We start from the raw sequence: 19,410 nt of genomic DNA, 5'->3' as shown, positions 1-19,410 counted from the left end.
GTTTAGTCTGGAAATGTTGATGGAGTATATAGTCCAGCCATTTTGTTTAAGTTCTGAGATAAAAATAAATTTATTTTTCGTTTTAATATGTTGCAATCCCCTTTCTAGTCCATTGAACTTAAAATAATGGAAGTAACAAGCATATTAGAGTCGTTTAAAAGAAAGGTAAGATTATCTGAATAGGCTCTGGGCCATAATCAACGCAGAATGTAGAGTAATTGATCAGTTATTCCAGGTGACCAACAGCTGATTGGGTAAACAAGGTACAGTCTATTTTCACAAAAATTCCAGAAGCGTTTTCCTTTAAGAGTTCAGACATAGCTGAACATGATATTTTCTGCAACAAATGACATTGATGCTGAAAATATTTCTTGCAGATTGAAGATGCAGTCGCTATGGTTCAAGCTATGGATGCCGAGGAAAAGCTTAAAGCTGTTCAGTACTGGAATGTTGTTTCCGGGCGATTACAAGATATCGTTGATCACTCTGTGGACGATATTAACGCCCTTGCGTTCCAAGTGGAGGGAGAAAAAGTATGCATTTGACGAATTAAGCGACTTATTACTACAATTTAATTTTCCCTAATGTCCGTAATCCCATTGAATTTCTTTATGTAGAACATTTACTTTTCACATAATTACCTGAACAAAATCCAATGACGCAAAAGAAAAAACTAATACCTCCTTTAGTATATCTTTTATGAAAGTATAAGTAACGGAGGGATAAAGGAGCGTGACAGTAACTTCATAATTTTTGCGAGAGTCACGTCACTAATCTATACATCATAAAACTCTACCAAGCCTTATCACTGATTTTGGGGCTACTTTTCACTAATCTAATTTGTCAAACCCTGTCTAACCTTATCACTCACTGACAAAGAGGCCGCTTGCCACTAATATCTCTGTCCCTCTCCCCCTCCCCCTCCCCCTCAAACCCTACCTAATATTACCATTGACAGTGGGCCAACTTGTCACTAATCTACCTCTCATAAATTTCCACCTAACCTTAATACTGATATTGAAGTTACGTGTCACTAATGTGTCATAAAACTCTACTCAACTTGTCACTGATTATGAGCTACTTGTCACTAAGGGCGAGGAAAAGGGAAAGATAGGGAAGGAATCCAAATTTTTCCCAGTAAGAACGTCTCAAGTAACATCAGATCCATTATTCTTCTGTTTGACACATTTAGTATTAAGCCATTTTTTATAACATACACCTCATACTGAACAAGTAAAATTATTGAGATTACTGAAGAATCCAATACAACCGTATTACACCCAGGAATAATTTTTGCTATACTAGCAATTGGTTTATTAGGTTTTGTAGTATGAGCACACCATATATTTACTGTAGGAATAGATGTTGATACACGACTGCTGAAACAAAGATGGTGACAATGACGTAATAGGCCTATAATAATTATATATGCAACGCATACCAAAAGCCTCAACAAATCTAACCTAACCTGACCTAACCTATCACTGATTCTCGATCTTACAAAAACTCTCAATCTACCAAAAAACGTAAAATTCCGTATCGTTTTCTCCTGTAGATCCAAATTTATCCTGATGTGAAAATAAGATACCGTAATGTGAAGTAATATTCCTGAATATCTCATAGCTTAATGTGTCCACAAAATCTTTGTGAAGCATTACTTTTTCGTGTAAAATGAAGGGCGAAACAAGCATTGAGGTGATTCCGGTGATTTGGGAAGTGAAAATCATTGAATTTATCAGGGATTTGGCTTTTTTATACCTAGCACGCGACACTAAAACTTCCAACTTGCATTTTTCAAAGTTCTACAGTGCGGGAATCTGTGACAGGATAGTTTAAGGTAAGCAAGCCCTCCCTATACCGCCCATGTTAAATTTTAAAATTTCAGGTGCACTTTATTCTGGATGTATCTGAGGTACAAACTCCAAATTTTCAGGGATTATTTAATATACATTTATCTTTAATAATACGAACTAGTTTTGATCAAATGTTATTAGTTTTTTAATTATTAATTTTTTTCTAAATGTTTAATTTTGTGTTTAAAATTTGTAATTCAAAATTTGAAAACTCAGGTTCTAAGTAATTTACAAAAATTTCCTTTCATATTATTATTAGTTATGGTCTTCCTAATGTCCAGTCCAAATTTCATGCATTTATCTTTAATGGTGTTGATGTAACGTGCACCAACGTTACAAAAAATGTACAATTGAGAAAAATGAAGTTAAAGTTTTGGCAAATATTCTCATACTTAAGTGCACTGCTAGGACATTCCAGTACCATAATCTGGATCTTCTGTGTCCTCATGGCTTCTCTTCTTATTCCTCTTCAATTTTCTTCCTTTTTTTGCCATTTCCTCCATTACCATTTCTGCTTTTTTGATGCGAAGAGAGTCTAATTCCTTCAAGATGTTATGGTATTATGGTATTGAAGCCTGGTTCAATCCCCAACTTTTGTAAGACTTCCACTCTTCCAATATTTCCATCATTGGATGATATGATGGCATCTCTTAGTCCTAATCTAAGTGAATTGACACTACCAAAGACTGTTTTGGGGATCCTGCATCACAGAACACGGTTACATGCTTCGTTTATATTTTCAAACTTATTATGCAAACATTTTTTTAGTAATTCTGCATGGTACAAGTTTCATATTGGTTTTATGGCAAGCATAACAGATTCTGGTAAACCATGGTGTTTATAATGAGGTACCTTTCTATTATATTTTCACCACGAATTGTCACCTTTAGGACACAGGTCATGTTGGGGATGATCGTCAGTGGAGAGTTCGTGAAAATATGTAGTCCATACTGCACTCCTCATATCCTGTAGACTTTGCAAATTATTTTTTAGGGCTTGATCATAGTAATTTTGTAATTTATCTATCATCCCATCTGTAATCTCTTTGATCCCCCAACACCTTTGCCATCTGAAAGTTTCTTCCCCACTAAATCTTTCTTGAGTTTGCGAAGCCTGGAACCCATGCGCGTTTGTACATGTCCAATGCACTCCAGTTTCTCCACAGTACAATCGTCCCTAATTATATGGTTTACTTTCCACAACTTTTACAAAACCATTACTGTCTCCATCACCTAAGTACTGTTTTTATTGTACACCATGAGTCTGGTTGGAACTTTGAAAAATACATTCAGCTCCCTTTGCTTCTATACCACCACTGCTTCCATCAAAATTCTTTACACAACCTTCATGAGTCCCTAACTTTTTGCATGTATAACAATATTTTGATAGCAATTCTGAATCTAAAACTTTGCCTGTATCAACTGGAGTAGCTACCACAACTCACGGTTTGACGTGTGGCGTCTCTCATGCCATGTCCCATCTACTGCAACTGGAATCTTACCATCACTGTATTGCATTGCACTGCTTCCTTACATGCTTCTAACATACTATCTTTGAGACACTATCAGCTGATTCTTGAATATGTCCATTCACCTTATGAAATTTTGAATGGGGCTTAGACATTCATCATGACACACAATCTACCAGCATAATCTTTTCCAATACAGCGTAGCCCATATATGAATCTTGTATTCACTTCATATCCACTAGCGGTAACTTTTGATGTTTGAAAAGTGCCTTCCTTTCTGCACACTGCACACACTATTACTAATGATCTGGCAAGTTCTTTTCGTTTCTTTATGTCTTCTTGAATTGACAGAGAGTCACATTCACAGTATTTACATTTTGTTTGTTGAGATAATGCTTTTGACATCAGTTCCAAATCCACTAGTACATAACCAGATTTCAACATGTTATTTTCACAAATATTAGACTGTTGCATTTCACACATCTCATCAAATAGTTCTACGGAAGATGAAAGTTTCTTCTTCAATGAACTAGGAGGTGTAACACACTTACCGGCACTGGTAGTTGTTACATTTGCTTCACATGGTGTTCGGTCAAACCTCTTCTGCACTAAAAACATTACTAACTTTTCCATTACTAATTAAATCACTAGTAACATCCTTCTTTCTTGTATAAGTGTTCCCAGTAAACTTTCTCTTTCCAAACTTCTTATTTCTTCCCATTTTTTACCTTCACAAATACAAACTAACAAATATTTACATTTACCTCGCTTCGCGTTTCCTTGGAAACCAAACCATAGATGACCATGAAAAAAGAGAAAGTTGACAGAGGCATCAACAGAAAATATGAAATTTCTCGCAAAAAACAAGAGTTAGTTCATAAAAATATCTTCAACGGTTTAGGAAATGTATCGAAAAACATAAATGTCTGCAAAAGTGGGAGTGGTCAGAAAAGACATGCAATCAATTATATGCTCATTAAACATCCAATTTTGGTCCGAATCGATTATAAACCGCATATTCGCATTCAGAACACTTGAAACACCAATAAACACCGGAAATCCAAAAATCCATATTTTGAACCATAAACGAAGGCTTGCTTACCTTAAGCTTTCTGTATGCCTTACATATACGAATCTGTGACAGGTTAGGTTAGGCTAGGCTAGGCTTGGCTTGGCTTGGCTTGGCTTTAGTATGCCTTGCATATATGAATCTGTGACAGGTTAGATTGGGTTAGTTCAGGCTTTTGGTATGCCTTGCATATATACTAACAATAAGTGAAGTGAAATTTGAGTTTCGCGTTCATTTTGAAGTGTTCTGCTTTTTTATTTCACGTGTTAAATAATCACTTTTAGGTTACCTACACTGATCAATTCTTGACAATTTTTAGCTATTTTCTAATGTTTTCAAGTCAGCTGATGTCCTGAATGAATTCTTCGTATTCAAAACTACCTTTCATCTGAAAATTAGACCATTTTCCCGCTTTTTTCGTCAAAAAAACTTCATTGTTGCGTGCTATAGGAAACTCAGAGATTTTTTAAAATGAAAATGCAGTTGCTCGTATATGCAAGGCATAACAAAAGCCTAAATTAACAATCTAACCTGTCATAAATTCGTATATGCAAGGTGTATAAGCAGGGTGCGAATTAAGATTTTTGATGGGGGGGGGGGATAGAATCCTAGATAGAGAATACCATACTTAAAATTATTATCCTCATTTGATACGGCTCAACGCTTGGTTGCATTGAGTTGCTTGTCTTGCATCTTGATCATAATAATAATTATATCCATGAGCAGGCTTAAGATAAGATTGTGAGCTTGCTGGTGATGATAATACATCAATATTATTTTCTTTGCTTATTTTATACTTTATAAAGTATACTCGTATTGAAACAATTATATTTTGTGAAGGGGGATAGAAGTTATCCCTGGTAAGGACGTTAATATGAATTTATGAGAGGGGGATAACTTTCCAACAGGGAGGAAATCCCCCCTCCCTCCTGTTAATTTGCACCCTGTGTGTAAGTGGAGTATGAAAGAAACTACCTCAGCACTAGTTTAGCCAAATAAAGTAAAAACATAATATACATATTATTTGTCACAAATGTTACAAATCCTTGTCACACACATTACAAAAAATGAAATTATGAAAATTCACAGGAGTCACAGGAAGAAAGCAAGGTGACGAGATGAGAATGAAACAACCAAAAAATCTATTTTCATTTTTGAAAATTAACTTCTAAAACTGTGACTATGTACATCTGTTACTAAAAGAATGGCTGATTAAATGGTAGACCATTATATACTACTTGTACCCAGGATGTTACTTTATTGACTAGCAGAATTGCTGCTATACAGCAAGAATTGCTAACTAGGGGTATTCGATGAATTTCGAGGAACTGACCTAAACATTGTAGTCCAAACTAACATAACTAATGTATTGACTGATACTAAAATCTGATCCATATTTTTAGAGAAAGGATACCAAAATTCTATCACGATTCAGGTATGCTTAGAAGATAGGCCTATTTGATCTCTAAAAGGTTTGGCATAAGCCTATAGTTCGAAGTCCTCATTTTCACACTTTCCTGTTCCATCATGTCATAATCCTTACTATCACTGTAGCATTTCAGCAGCATTGAATAATTAGGTTGGTTGAGTGGTTTCCAGTGACTCATATTTGGCGACTTTAACCCATTTTGTACCTTGCCTTCCAATAAAGTCCACTGAATTTTTTTGATAGTTGAAGTTCTTTTTGGAAGTTTAATACAGCACAGCAGATCATTCTGGTACATTTTTGTGTCTTGTAGTCTGTATAATGTGCATTCTTCTGTTTCTAAGATTTTTATTTTCACAGATGACTGGCTAGGCAATCATGACGTGAGCTTAGTCTAAATACATATAGCAATGGCTCTTTTTTTTCTTTTTAGTTGGTTTCCCATGTTCTTTCGGTGTCTGCCCATTGAATAACTATTCAAATTGAAATTGTAGTAGGGAGATGACTAGGTGGACCCAAGACTGCTGAATATTTCCAATACTTTTTTTTTTCTTAAAATGAGTTAACCAAAACTATTCACTAATAATTTCTTACAGCTTATTAATGATGGTGATATAATGATAATTATATTCTGCTTTTTACAGAGTAAATACACGATGCAAGATTTATTTTCAGCTGATCTTGTTCAAAATAGGCCTACTTTTCTGAGGACAGCTAATGATGAGATTACAATTAAATAATAAATCAAGTTATCACTCCTATTATATCATCATCATTACGTCTCTACTGTGTTAATTATAAGAATAAGGTTATATATTTACTTGTCATGTGAGCCATAAATTTTTATGTTCCATTCACTGTTAACATTTATTTTGTATCGGTAATAAATATTAATTATTTTTCAAAAATAGTTGCTTTTATATAAGAGTCCACGCCTGTGGAGTAACAGTTAGCACGTCTGGCCGTGAAACCAGATAGCCCGGAGCAAGTTACCTGGTTGAGGTTTTTTTCCGGGGTTTTCCCTCAATCCAATATGAGCAAATGCTGGGTAACTTTCGGTGCTGGACCCTAGACTCATTCCACCGGCATTATCACCTTCATCTCATCCAGATGCTAAATAACCTAAGCTGTTGATAAAGCGTCGTAAAATAACCTACTAAAAATTATAATAAACTGTAACTGAATAAAAGGTCTGATCTGCGGACTGTTATAATAGAATATCATATTAACAAAATAATTTTTTTATAGTTGAAAAGTTTAATTTGCGATCCTCTTTTCTTTATATATAGCTTCCAGATTACATAGATGCTTCTCAACTAGTGTCGCTAGGAATGGCTCCAGCATTCATGACAAGATATATTTCGGATACTGGCGTTGCTGCATCACCAGGAAGTCGACGAAATAGAACTTATAAACATGGTACTGCAATTTTACAGTGTTTCTGTAGAAAAATATTCAAGAGATACGTTTTAATGTTTTCAAGGGGCAATAATACCTAGACTTAATTGTGTTTGTGTGGTGTATACTAAAATATACTTATGTACTGTTTCTTGTAGTTACTAGAATATGATAGTAAAATTAGACAGTTTTAGTTTTGACAGACTTACTAGCATTAACAGAGAGTAACTCAGTAACACACATAAGTCACTATGTACTTCAACAGCCAGGTTTTTTTTTTTTTTTCAAATAATTTCTAAAACATGCTTTGAAAGTAAATCAGAATATTATGAGAAAAATGGGGTGTACAGTTAGCTATACATATTTATATTTTCTATAAAAATGTTAGTAACAAATTGAATTAAATTAGTTTCATGCTTGTAGAAAGTAATTAATAATAGTATGATAATGATACGTGAAAAAATTAATGTGATGAACCAGAAATTAAATGATTCATTCGAGTAATTTTTGTGCAAAATTGTGTGAAGTTCACAGATGTTATCTAAATTCATAAACACTTTGGCTTTCTTACAATATATACATTTCAGGGTCACTATTATTCATTTTTCCAACTACAAAAATTCTGAAAACAAGTGCATGTTTCAATTGGATTAACAAATACAACCATCTTCGCATCCTAAATGTATTATCACAACACTAACCACTACGGTTCTGCTTAGCAGGAATGCCTAATTCCGGATGGAGTTTCACACTTCTCGATCTGCTAAAAGTACCTGTCTGGTCATCAATTTTTCCTTCACCATGGAAATTTTCCTCTAACTTGTAAGTTAATTTTGTTTGACAGAAACTACTTTTACAAATTATGAAAATCATCCATATCAACATACATTTTGGCAATGTAATTTCCTGCCTGCAGAACTGAAGATTGTATTCAATTACACATAAATAGTTATAAAAAATATAGATTGGCTATATATATATATATATATATATATATATATATATATATATATATATATATATATATATATTGCCTTTCAGTAAAAAAAAAAAAAGTGCATAGGAAATATTGTAATACATAAAACGATTTCGTGATTTTGAAGCAAATAAACATTTTCTGCACATTCGATACAAATTTTTTTCTTTCTTTCGTACATTGTGTCTGTGTACAATCTTTTTTTCGTATTCAGTATCTACAAGTTAATTTGAAAAGTTGTTGTTGTTTTCTAATGCCAGGCATTTGACAATAAAGTCATTTGACCTCTTGCACTCCAATATTTTTCAAAGATATAATTTGAAAAGTCTGTAAATAAAATCGCAGAAGTTTTCATAGTGCAAAAATGGTGTAATAAAGAAAAACATAGACTGATACCTGTTGGTATTAAAAATCGTTTCTATTCATTCACTCACTATTAAAGCTGGTCCACAATAAACCGGGAACAGGAACAAGAATGAAAAATTGTTTAAATATATATATTTAAATGTGAGCATTCACAATTAACAAGAAGTTTACCAGAGTCCGGGAATGGGAACGTGAAGGTTGGTGAACTTTAACTTCTCCATTCTCGTTTCCTATCACAAACTACTAGATTCATTCTGTTGTCATCAAAAAGCTATTTCGAAGTCATATATTTTGTAGCAAGAAGCCCATGACGCATAGGTGGAGAGAGAACCATATCCTTGGGGGAGGGGCAAAGCAAAACCATAGTATCCCGATATAACGAGATTATGGGGGACATCATTTATCTCCTCCCCCCCATTAGAGCTTGACTGCGGTACAATATATTGGAATATGATCATTTAATAAAGGTATTGTAAAATAAAATAAAATTGTAACAAAATATACCGACAATTTTACCTTTTTTTTCCTCTTGTACAGGGGATCCCTGTATAATGTGTAAACTTAAAGACGAGATTAAATAAAATAATTAAAATTTACATTTCATATGATATCTTGCTTTTTTAAATAAACAGATAAAGTAAATGTAAAATTGGTCCACCGCTGTGGAGTAATGGTTAGCAGGTCTGGCCATGAAATGAGGGGGCCCAGATTCAAATCCTGGTTGGGATAAGTTGCTTGGTTGGGGTTCTTGAGTAATTTTCGGTATTGGGCCTCGGACTCATTTTGCCATCATTAATTCACACATCATCCATACAATAGCCTGGGTTAAGTTCATGGTGCGGCGTGCTGTACTTGTACAAGAGAACAGCCGTTCGGCTACTGTCAAGCATGACATTGCATGTTAAAACTGAACACATTCTGAGGTACTAAAAGGAAACAACTTGTTGTTCTAGGTATTTGTGTGACAAGGCCTATGCAGAAAGTAATGTACAGAGAGAAACATTTCGTCTCACTACATGAAATTAAAAGTTTATACTTGCGACATTAAGTACGAGTACTATTGTACATTAATTTGAATATATTTTACAGTAATATTGTTTAATGTATAAATAATATTTTTGGAGAAGTACAGAAATAAGCCAGAACCAGTTATAAGCGGGGACCTGCAAAAGGTATTATTTTTTTCTGAAAAAGTGGTGTTACTTTTTTAAGAGGGATGTTATTTTCATTAAAAAAAGCGACATTATTTTGAATGTTTTTAATAAAAGAAAGAAGACAGTTCATACTTTGCTATACATAAAATTATCCCTCAAATGAAAACATTTTCATTGTAGCCATACTCTGCCTTTCATATAGGTTCTTTTGCTTGTTAAAACATTGCTGTAAGTTGAGAGAAATCTCTTCAAATCAACATTAGGGCTACTACATGTCGAAATATTCTCAGAATATTTTTTAGGAAATTCTGGCTGTGACAAACTAACAACATTTAAACATTTTATAATGTCGACAGCACTTTCTTTTGTTTACTTCTCCAAACACAGTTTCAGTTCAGAATAACCAGAAACTAATTTTCTTGTCCAAGTCTTCCATATAATTCACCTTGCGTAATTGTGTCACAAGCCCAGGGTTAATATGTGTCATCATAATGTTCTTTGAGTCGAAGATGGTCAGGTTCTCAAAAATGATTCTACTTGGGTCAGGCAACATCAGTAAACAAAGTTTTGTTGAGCTTTTATCGCCTGTTTAATTATAGTCTTGAGAGCAGCAACTCTTGTAATACCAAAGCCATTCAGAGTAGCAGTTGGTATCATCCATGAAAATATTGTCATTCTTTACATTCTCAAAACTTGTTTTGAATATCTTCAGTTCACCATGTAAAATGTATGCTGTGTGGGAAAGTATAACCCTCCGACATTGTTATTAGGCCTAAACATTTTGCATGTTCATGGACAAATACTGCTTGAGTATGAATTTCAGATATTTCATTAAAACTTAGAGAATTGAAGAATACTACACCAGCATTATGTATTTCATGCACTAGGAGGGTTAAAGAACCTAAATATATAAGTAACGTTATTTTCTTAAAAATGGAAAAAAAAAATCGTATTATGTTTTTTAAATATTGATACGGTAAAATTAGCGTTTTCTTTTTAATTAACGTTATTTGGATATAAAGTGCTAAGCTAAATTCGTGTAAAAGTTCACATTATCACAAATGTGAATTTTGCTTGTCTCTAGTTATAAGGCTTTGTGACAGTGCTGAATTAATGAAATTCTTCTGTTTTATCATATTATTTTAATTTGATATTAATTTTTCCTCAAGAACTATTAAGATACTTCAATTAATTATAAAATAAAATTATAAACAATTTTAATGTACAGTTACAAAAACGTAACATGTTACAACATCTTCTATAAACCATGATATTTTCCATTTATGTGCAGTTCAGTATGGACAGTATGTCATAAATAGACATCGGATTTTTAGGCACTAAAAATTGCAGTTTTAGGCGCCTAAAATAAGCTCAAAATTTGTAAAATTAGGCTCTATTTTAATGAAAATAGGCATTTTAGGTACATCAAGATATCATACTTATTTCTTTCACTGAAATTTTTAGTTATACACTAAAATACGCACAAAAAAGTATGTTTAAACATTAAAAAAGAATACTATATTATATTTATAAACAGAGCTGCACAAATTTAATATATTGAAACTAATGAAATAATGATTATTGATATCAAGATTACTCATTTTAAGTTATTGAAATTCAGTTCCATGCTCAGACTTTATTATAATTATCTGCACAGTACACCACCAGAATTTTTTCTAAATTCTCCACAGTTAACCTTTGCCTTTTGTCACTGAGAATCATTTTGAAAGCAGAAAAACTTCTTTCAACCGAAACTGATGTGAGAGGCGCAAATTTTAAATTAGGTACAATAGAAACATCAATACTTACTGGAACATTTACACTTTCCCCCGATATCACTCTTGATACTTTTTCCAACAATGAAAATCCTACATTCTTATTTAATACGTTGTCCCACTTATTTTTAACTTTTTTCCCAGTTTCGCCCAAAGCAGAATGTATGTTCACTTGAGCTTCCTTTACTATTGCTATTTGGCTACAAAGAGATTGTTTTTCACGTTCTAATTGTTCAATGCTTGCAGGTATGAAAGAAAAGTTTGATGTTATGTAGGCAATATCGTTTTTCACTCGTGAGTCATTCAGACAATCTTTCACTGCTTTCACACACGCTGCACTATCAGTTTCAGGTAATTTATCAATAACTGTGACCACTTCTTTAAAATACTTAGAATAATACACCACTGACTGAATCCAGGTTCCCCATCGTGTAACAACCGGCTGAGGTGGGAGTGGGATATCTGGAAAATTCTCTCTGAATATTGAAATCCTGGATGGGGCTTTACAAAAACATTTTTTTGTGTTAGAAATAAACGAATTGACAAGAGGAAATTCATTCCGGATTGTTTCAGAAACCCTGTGAAGGCCATGTGCTAGACAGGTTACATGCGTGAGGTTAGGATAAAATGTTTTAAGAAGTGGAACTGCAGCAACCATGTATGAGGCAGCATCAGTACAAAACAACAGAACTTTAGAATCGTCTATATTACCTGAGTATAAAGACTGTAGACCTTTATTTACAAAATAAGCAATGGCTTGGCTATTCACTTTCGAAAGTTCCATAACACATACGAGGTGTGGAATCGAAGGTCCATCAGGACTAAGTTTTCCTACTACCATATTTGCTATATACCTATTCATAGGATCTGAGGATTCATCCACAGAGACCCATATGTAAGAATCACCTATATCCTCCCGAATGGAAGCTAAAGTTTCATTGTATATTCTAAGTAATTTTTTCTTAGGGTCGACTCAGATGGGATATTTTGTTTGCAGTATTTTTGTAAAAACTGTCTTAAAACCGGATTTTCAATTGCATTCCAGGGAATGTTAGGAGCAACAAACGCTCCGGATAATCAGCATAGAAATTGCTGCTGAGATTGGATGAAGTAGGCTGTGTTAGTAAAGTTTGTTGCAGTTGATTTTTCTGCTGAGCTTTAGCCTTATGAGCCGCTCCTTGCACATGCTGCTTTAGGTGGCACTTCTTTTCTTGCGAAATCTAAAAATGTAAAGTAAACTGAATTAAAATAAAATCCTAATTTTTGTATTGCTGTATTTCTATCACAAAGTTAGTGGGTTCGAACAATCAACATTTTAATGACCTGCAAATACTTTAACTATCGGAATTTAAAAGGTTAAAGTGTAGTGGTCTTAAAAAGAATTATACCTCAGCTCAGTCAATGTATAAATATTATAGGCCTACTCATTAAAATTAATAGAATTTATATATTTCAAATATTGTTACATACCTGTTTGCTACAAATCTTGCAGAATATTATTTTTCCATCATAAGTGAATTCTGAATATTCTGTTAGCCATTGCCGGATCAATGTAGATTTTGCACTTATATTTTTCGGCATTATCGCGTTAAACTTCACAGGAAAACGTCCTACCGCTCAAAACTTCTCAACACAAATAAGGTGAGGGAAAGAGCAACTGTTAACGAGCATTCAAATGAACCGTTGTTATTGAGATTCAATTGGACAAAAATACAAAGTTCCACTTATTGTTGCATTTCCTGGTAGTGTTAACACTAGGAGGGCCATTCTTTTAAATATTTTGTAACGGTTTACCCTACTAATTCTCAGTTTTACGACTTTTCATAAATATTTCAAAAACACTCTTTCTCCAAAAATTGTGATTTTATGACACTCTGAAGGGCAGTACAGCTAATCGGTTTCAGACCGAAAACAGTCATTTTTATAGTACAATATATCTCTGAATCGGTAGCAGCACATGTTGTGATTGTTGCCTGCTTCAAAACTAAGGTTGGTTCTTTGTCCGCATTTGTGCCTCCAAACATGTTAAATTCGGTGAAATCTATTGCGAGTGTCGTGAGATTCAAAACATTTTGTTTCCTTTATCAATGGTTTCATGGCCGGTGTGAAGCAAACTTTCCACTTTTTAAATGCCTTAAATTTCGCAGTGAATGCATGTATAAATTATAAAAAGTAAGAGTAAAATGCGAAACTTTACAGTGAGTTAGGCATTTTTAGGCGAATATTAACAAATTAGGCTCTAATAACCGTTTTAGGGCACTATAAAACTCTTTGAATACCTTTCAATTTCCATGAAACACAAATATTAATAATTATTTTTACTTTTCTCCTAAAGAAACAAAATAGGCATTTGCCCTAGAATCCGATGTCTGGTCATAAACCATGTAATTAATTATGCACAATATATGATCAAAAACTATATTAAAGGAAAATTAACTAATGGAAATTTCTATATGTATGACCAAAGGCACGTTTTGCAGCTTGCAAATATAATGTAATGAAATTAATATAGAAAAACTACAAACATTAAGTAGCAAGGAATGAGCAGTTTTAAATTACAATTTTCTATAACTATTACTTGAAGTATGTTATTTTACAAAGTCAGTTTTATAGTTCATGATAAGCCATATAAGATTCACAGAAAGAATTAAGAAATAGTCCGATTGAAGGCAATGTAATAAATTCATAAAATAAAGTTCTATTATTTCGGAATGTTATGACTATTAACTTCTAAGTTCTATATTTCCAGAGTTTTTTCTCACTAAATTAGGTAGCATCAAGCAATTGTTGGTGGAATGAAAATTAAATATGTCTATTATGTTAAAATTGTTTCAGTGAATGGGCACATACTTGTTACGGATGCTATGCCAAACCTGGATTTGTTACAAAGTAATGAAATTCAGCATGTGACACTGGAGGTGGGAACAGGAGTAGACGAGCAGCAAGTAGCAATAGCAGAAGTTGACATGGGGGCTGAAGAAACAGTGGATGAATGTGTAAATAGAACTGAACGGGAAACTAATACAGCCAAGGAAATAGAAACTTCAGCACCAAACATAACTTCTGAAAATGAAGTTGATGAGGTATAATTATCTTAAAGTGCTTCTCTTTAATATGATAATTTGTAAACGTCAGTACAAATGGGTGATATTAAAGTTGGGGTGTTGGAAGAAAGTAAGTGCCCTTCTACTGCCTGATGGATGTGCAATGGCAATTAGCATCAGTCTTTGTTCAGTTCTTGTTCTGTATAAATAAGTGGCTTTGTTTAGATCGTTTTCTGTGATTTCTGATCTTTATTGTACACTTCCGAGGTATATCAGCTAAACCTAGAAAATATTGAGGAAAAAATGATATTTACACCTGCAAATATAATTACGAGTTGTACTTTTAATCATTTTAGAGTTATAGTTAAATCTGTAAATAGTGGATATCATTGAATAAAACCTTCTAGGATAGCAATTATTGAAAATGGCAACTTCAGGAGTATAGAAATGGAAAAAGAAAAATGTTGTTGTTGTTGTCTAGTGCCTTGCATCTGGCAATGAAGCCATTAGCAGTCGTGCTTTCCAATACTTTTGAACTGTAGTTTCTTCTGATCTTAATGCTTCACAGGTCTTCAATGGCTTTCATGTAACTGTTTTCTTTACGGGCACCAGTTTTTACAATGTGGCAGTTACATCACCCGACTTAAACCCCCATTATGCAAGGGGGACCACACCTATTGTTGGTCAACGGGTCCTTCAGACCTAGCCGGGAGGACTAAATAGGTGTTATTTAGATCCACCGACCTTTCCCTCATGTGCCGCTGAGGGACGCTGTTGTGCTGTGATAGGCCAGCACATATGTAAATGGCATTTCCTCCATTTTAGATGAAACAGTTATACCGCTGTGACTCGGTCCCCAGATCCTCATCTGTTAAAAGCAGGGTGTACCACGGGTAGGTTGAGGTTGGGAATTGGGTAGGAGAGGCTATAGGAGACGCATCACTACCCCTTACACCCTAAAGAAAAATGTAAATGTCAGGTTTTTCACAAACAGGCATATTAAATTATGTATTGAGTGTGTCAGTTCTTTCAGAACTAGTTACAGAATTCCACATGTCTCACATCGTTTTCTACTATCGACATTTCCAACTCTTTCCAACAACCTGACTTTTAGAGAACTGTGTGATATTAAAAGATTACAAAACATCTATACTAATAATAAATCTGTAGCCAAAATTTTTCTGGTAATTTTCGATTTTCCAAACATAATCGTTAACATATATAATTAACCATCCTGAAACCGAAAATCGCTTTTTTGAAATTTTTGTTTGTATGTCTGTCTGTCTGGATGTTTGTTACCTTTTCACGCGATAATGGCTGAACCGATTTATATGAAAATTGAAATATAAATTAAGTTCGTTGTAACTTAGATTTTAGGCTATATGGCATTCAGAATACTTTATTTAAAAGGGGGGGTTATAAGGGGGCTTGAATTAAATAAATCGAAATATCTCGCTTATTATTAATTTTTGTGAAAAATATTACATAACAAAAGTTTCTTTAAAAATGATTTCCGATATATTTCATTCCAAGCAGAATTTTGATGGGACCAAATTGCACCAAAAACTGATGTTCTCCGAACCAAATGATCATATTTTAATTATTTGTAATAACAATTAAGAAATATGGTAAAGGAATTATCATTGCACTAAATGAGTGGTCTCTGGACCAAAATGATCGCATTTTAATTATTTAAATACAATTTAAATTAAGTGACATATTAAACGATTTATCCTTCTATCAAACACGAATGTTCCCTGGACCAGATGTTCTATTTTAATTTTGTAATTACTTTATATTTATATCTAACATGTGCAGCGCAGCGCACGGGTACAGCTAGTTACAAATAAACAAAAACATGGATTAAACAATCAAAAGCATCTTGGATTTCATAGGAATATATTGTAATCGTAAATAGTTCGTGATTATTGTGGTGGTAGCAATGGCACAGCAACGGCAGTGGCAATGATGATGATTAGAACATCATCAAAAACAGTCTTCATGTCATTACAGAATAAAAATAGAATGAATGTTATGCCTTCTTATTTATATGTACGGTAATTGTCATTTGATGCTTTTCTCTTTCAGATAGCAGAAGAAAATGATGGTGATGGTAATACTGTACATTTAATGATCACTACTAACTCTCAGTCTTCTTCACCAAAGGATTCTGCTATGCAAACAATTGCACCAAGAAAAGGACGTCGTGTAAAAAAAAAGGAAGGAGAAAATGGGAAAGAGACGGATGCAGATGATGCTCCATATGAGTGTGAATACTGTCAAAGAACATTCAGTACACCTTCTCAGTTGACAGGTTAGAATTTTATTCTTTCTTGTTTGTGTTACAATAGTAAATAAATGAGATCTGATTGCAGTTACCATAGTATTTTACAAAATGACTGTACTTGTATTTTCTAATATGTAACCGTTCATGTTAGCTAATTAATGAGGAAAGATTGGTTGAACATTTTCCATTATATCATATTATTTCAGAAAATAGAAATCTGTGTAACTTTTTTTGCTAACATCTTCATTTGTAGTCAACTGATAACTTTCTGGACAACTGTATGCTAGTTTGGAAATGTGAAGAAGTATGCATCTGAAGCAGTAAAGTTGGAATTTATTGCCCGTTATAATAATAGGCAAGAATGATTGCTAACAGATGTTAGGCAAGAATGATTACTAATAGAGCTAATTTTGATATAGGTGAAAAATGATCAGTAAACTCTGTGTGAAGTTCTTCTTTCAGGGATGACTTGTTTCATATCGTCTTCATCATAATCATTTCATCTGGCCGGGAATATGTACTATTATCTTATGCATAATCTTTTTTGCGCGTCAACTGTATTGGAATTGACACTGCATTCAAAGTCGTTCTGGGATCTGCAGGGTGGGACAGCTCGTAAGAGAGTGTGTCTTGCTTGGTCAGGGGGTAGAGAGGTGAAGGGAAGAAGAGGGAAACTGCTGCTGTTTAAAACCCATATTTTGCTGCAGTGACTTGCAGAGCCAGGCCACAAGGGAAGATCTTTCCTCCCCTCCCACACCGCTATTGTAATGCTGCGTCAAATGGATTCTCTATTCCCTTGAAACTTAATGACAAAACTTTTATTTTCTTTTCACATACTTATTGTTGTAGAATCTTATCGAGTTAATATAACGAAATTAATATTCTCTTTTGCCTTATTATTACGTACATATCCAGCCTCCAGCAGAACCTAATATTTGCCTTAACTCAAAATGATTGCACGATTAGAATCCTTTTGAGATATGAAAGAGACTTCTTTTCCAGTTTTAGAAAATTGTTGACCATCAGTATATCTGAGTGTTGCTTTGGTGTGACGTCTTAGTACCGTAACTTAACCAGTGCAAATTTGCAAGCATGAGTGTATGTGAATTACAGAATATTAATTTTATTTTTCTCAACTTTCCCTTGTGGAGAAGATTGATGTAATGAAGTGAAATTAAAGGATTGTCCGTTACCCGACTTAAATCTTACTCAAGCTTCATCCAGCCGAAATAGTGCATATATGTAAGGAAGTATAACAATGAAATTTATGCTAAGCATTTGTGGTTACGTGGATGTGAACAAAAAAAATCTGTATTTTGTTTTCCTTGCCTCCTCTTCGGTAGTGATGCTGCATGGACTAGGAGTGGTGTGACACATTTAGGACATTTGCCCCTAAAAGGCAAAATGCACGAATCTTCGCAGTCTCACCTGAAAAATGTTGTTTCATTGGCTATGTTAGGCAAAACTAATATTGCTGTGCAATTTTTATTGTAGTAGGTTATTTTACGACGCTTTATTAACAGCTTAGGTTATTTAGCGTCTGAATGAGATGAAGGTGATAATGCCGGTGAAATGAGTCCGGAGTCCAACACCGAAAGTTACCCAGCATTTGCTCATATTGGGTTGAGGAAAACCCCTGAAAAAACCTCAACCAGGTAACTTGCCCCGACCGGGAATCGGACCCGGGCCAAATGGTTTCACAGCCAGACGCGCTAACCATTACTCCACAGGTGTGGACTGTGCAATTAAGTGAAACGAGTGAAACGAACAGAACAAACATTCTCAAACATAATCAAGAAGTGAGAAAAAATTATTTTTAAAAAATATTGATTGTATCAAATTTTGTGGCCAATATGAACTTCCCCTTAGGGGACATGATGAAAAAACGATTCGAAGAACCCTCGTGTATTTCGTGGGTTGCTACAGTTCGCGAGTAATCTAAATGAGCCTCTCAAAAATCATTTGGAACATGCCACTGTTGAAAGGTAATTCTAAGACAATTCAGAATGCACTGGTAGATTGCAAGTTGAGTGTCTCCTGATCTGAAATTCAGACTGAAATTGATGGTATTAGATTTTTTTTAGCGATTAACAAATGATGCCACAGACTAAGTCAGGAAGTTTTGGTTTTTTGATATGTAGTGCATTTATTTTTGTCCTATACTTATTAGTAATGGTAACAAGAAGTGAAATTTGTATGTACTAAAATCTACTGCAGCTCTCCCAATCCACAAGTTCACGAGCCGCCACCGATAATAATAATAATAATAATAATAATAATCATCATCATCATCATCATCATCGTCATCATCACCCTCCTGGAGGGAAATTTGGCTATTTTTACTTTCGTCTGCTAGATTTCCCTGTTCTTAACTTTCCTTCTTTTGTTATGTACCCATACTCAGCTAGTCATCTGTCACATAGGCCTAGACTTAAAAATACTTCACTGTCAATGTGGATCTCTTGTTACTTTGCGTTTTCAGCTTAGTTGTCCACTTGTTGTAGTTGAAGCTTTGTAATATTTCATTTTTACTGAATTAGATTGTCAATCCCATGCCCAACCCCCAACCTGGAGGACTGGGCTCCAATTTAGTG

The 19,410-nt window shown here is 34.1% G+C and overlaps 1 protein-coding gene across 4 annotated transcripts in view; it reads left to right on the top strand.

Annotated features, from left to right (window-relative positions):
* The window catches only part of LOC138694672 (zinc finger protein 544-like), a 35,720-nt gene continuing 16,310 nt past the window's right edge, over positions 1 to 19,410 (top strand). The window contains exons 1-5 of one of the 4 annotated variants that reach the window (XM_069818639.1): positions 1 to 165; positions 378 to 533; positions 7,106 to 7,235; positions 14,321 to 14,568; positions 16,696 to 16,843. In XM_069818639.1, coding sequence (XP_069674740.1) covers positions 127 to 165; positions 378 to 533; positions 7,106 to 7,235; positions 14,321 to 14,568; positions 16,696 to 16,843 — 721 coding nt within the window. In that variant the 5' untranslated portion in view covers positions 1 to 126. Of the gene's footprint in view, positions 264 to 377; positions 534 to 7,105; positions 7,236 to 7,936; positions 8,037 to 14,320; positions 14,569 to 16,617; positions 16,844 to 19,410 lie in introns of those variants that run through there. The other 3 variants (XM_069818636.1, XM_069818637.1, XM_069818640.1) reach the window with 3 other exon arrangements.

Source organism: Periplaneta americana, chromosome 2, assembly GCF_040183065.1.
Source record: "Periplaneta americana isolate PAMFEO1 chromosome 2, P.americana_PAMFEO1_priV1, whole genome shotgun sequence".
NCBI lineage: Eukaryota > Metazoa > Arthropoda > Insecta > Blattodea > Blattidae > Periplaneta > Periplaneta americana.
The sequence above is the reverse complement of the archived record's forward strand: the minus strand, read 5'-3'. Positions and strand labels throughout refer to the sequence as shown.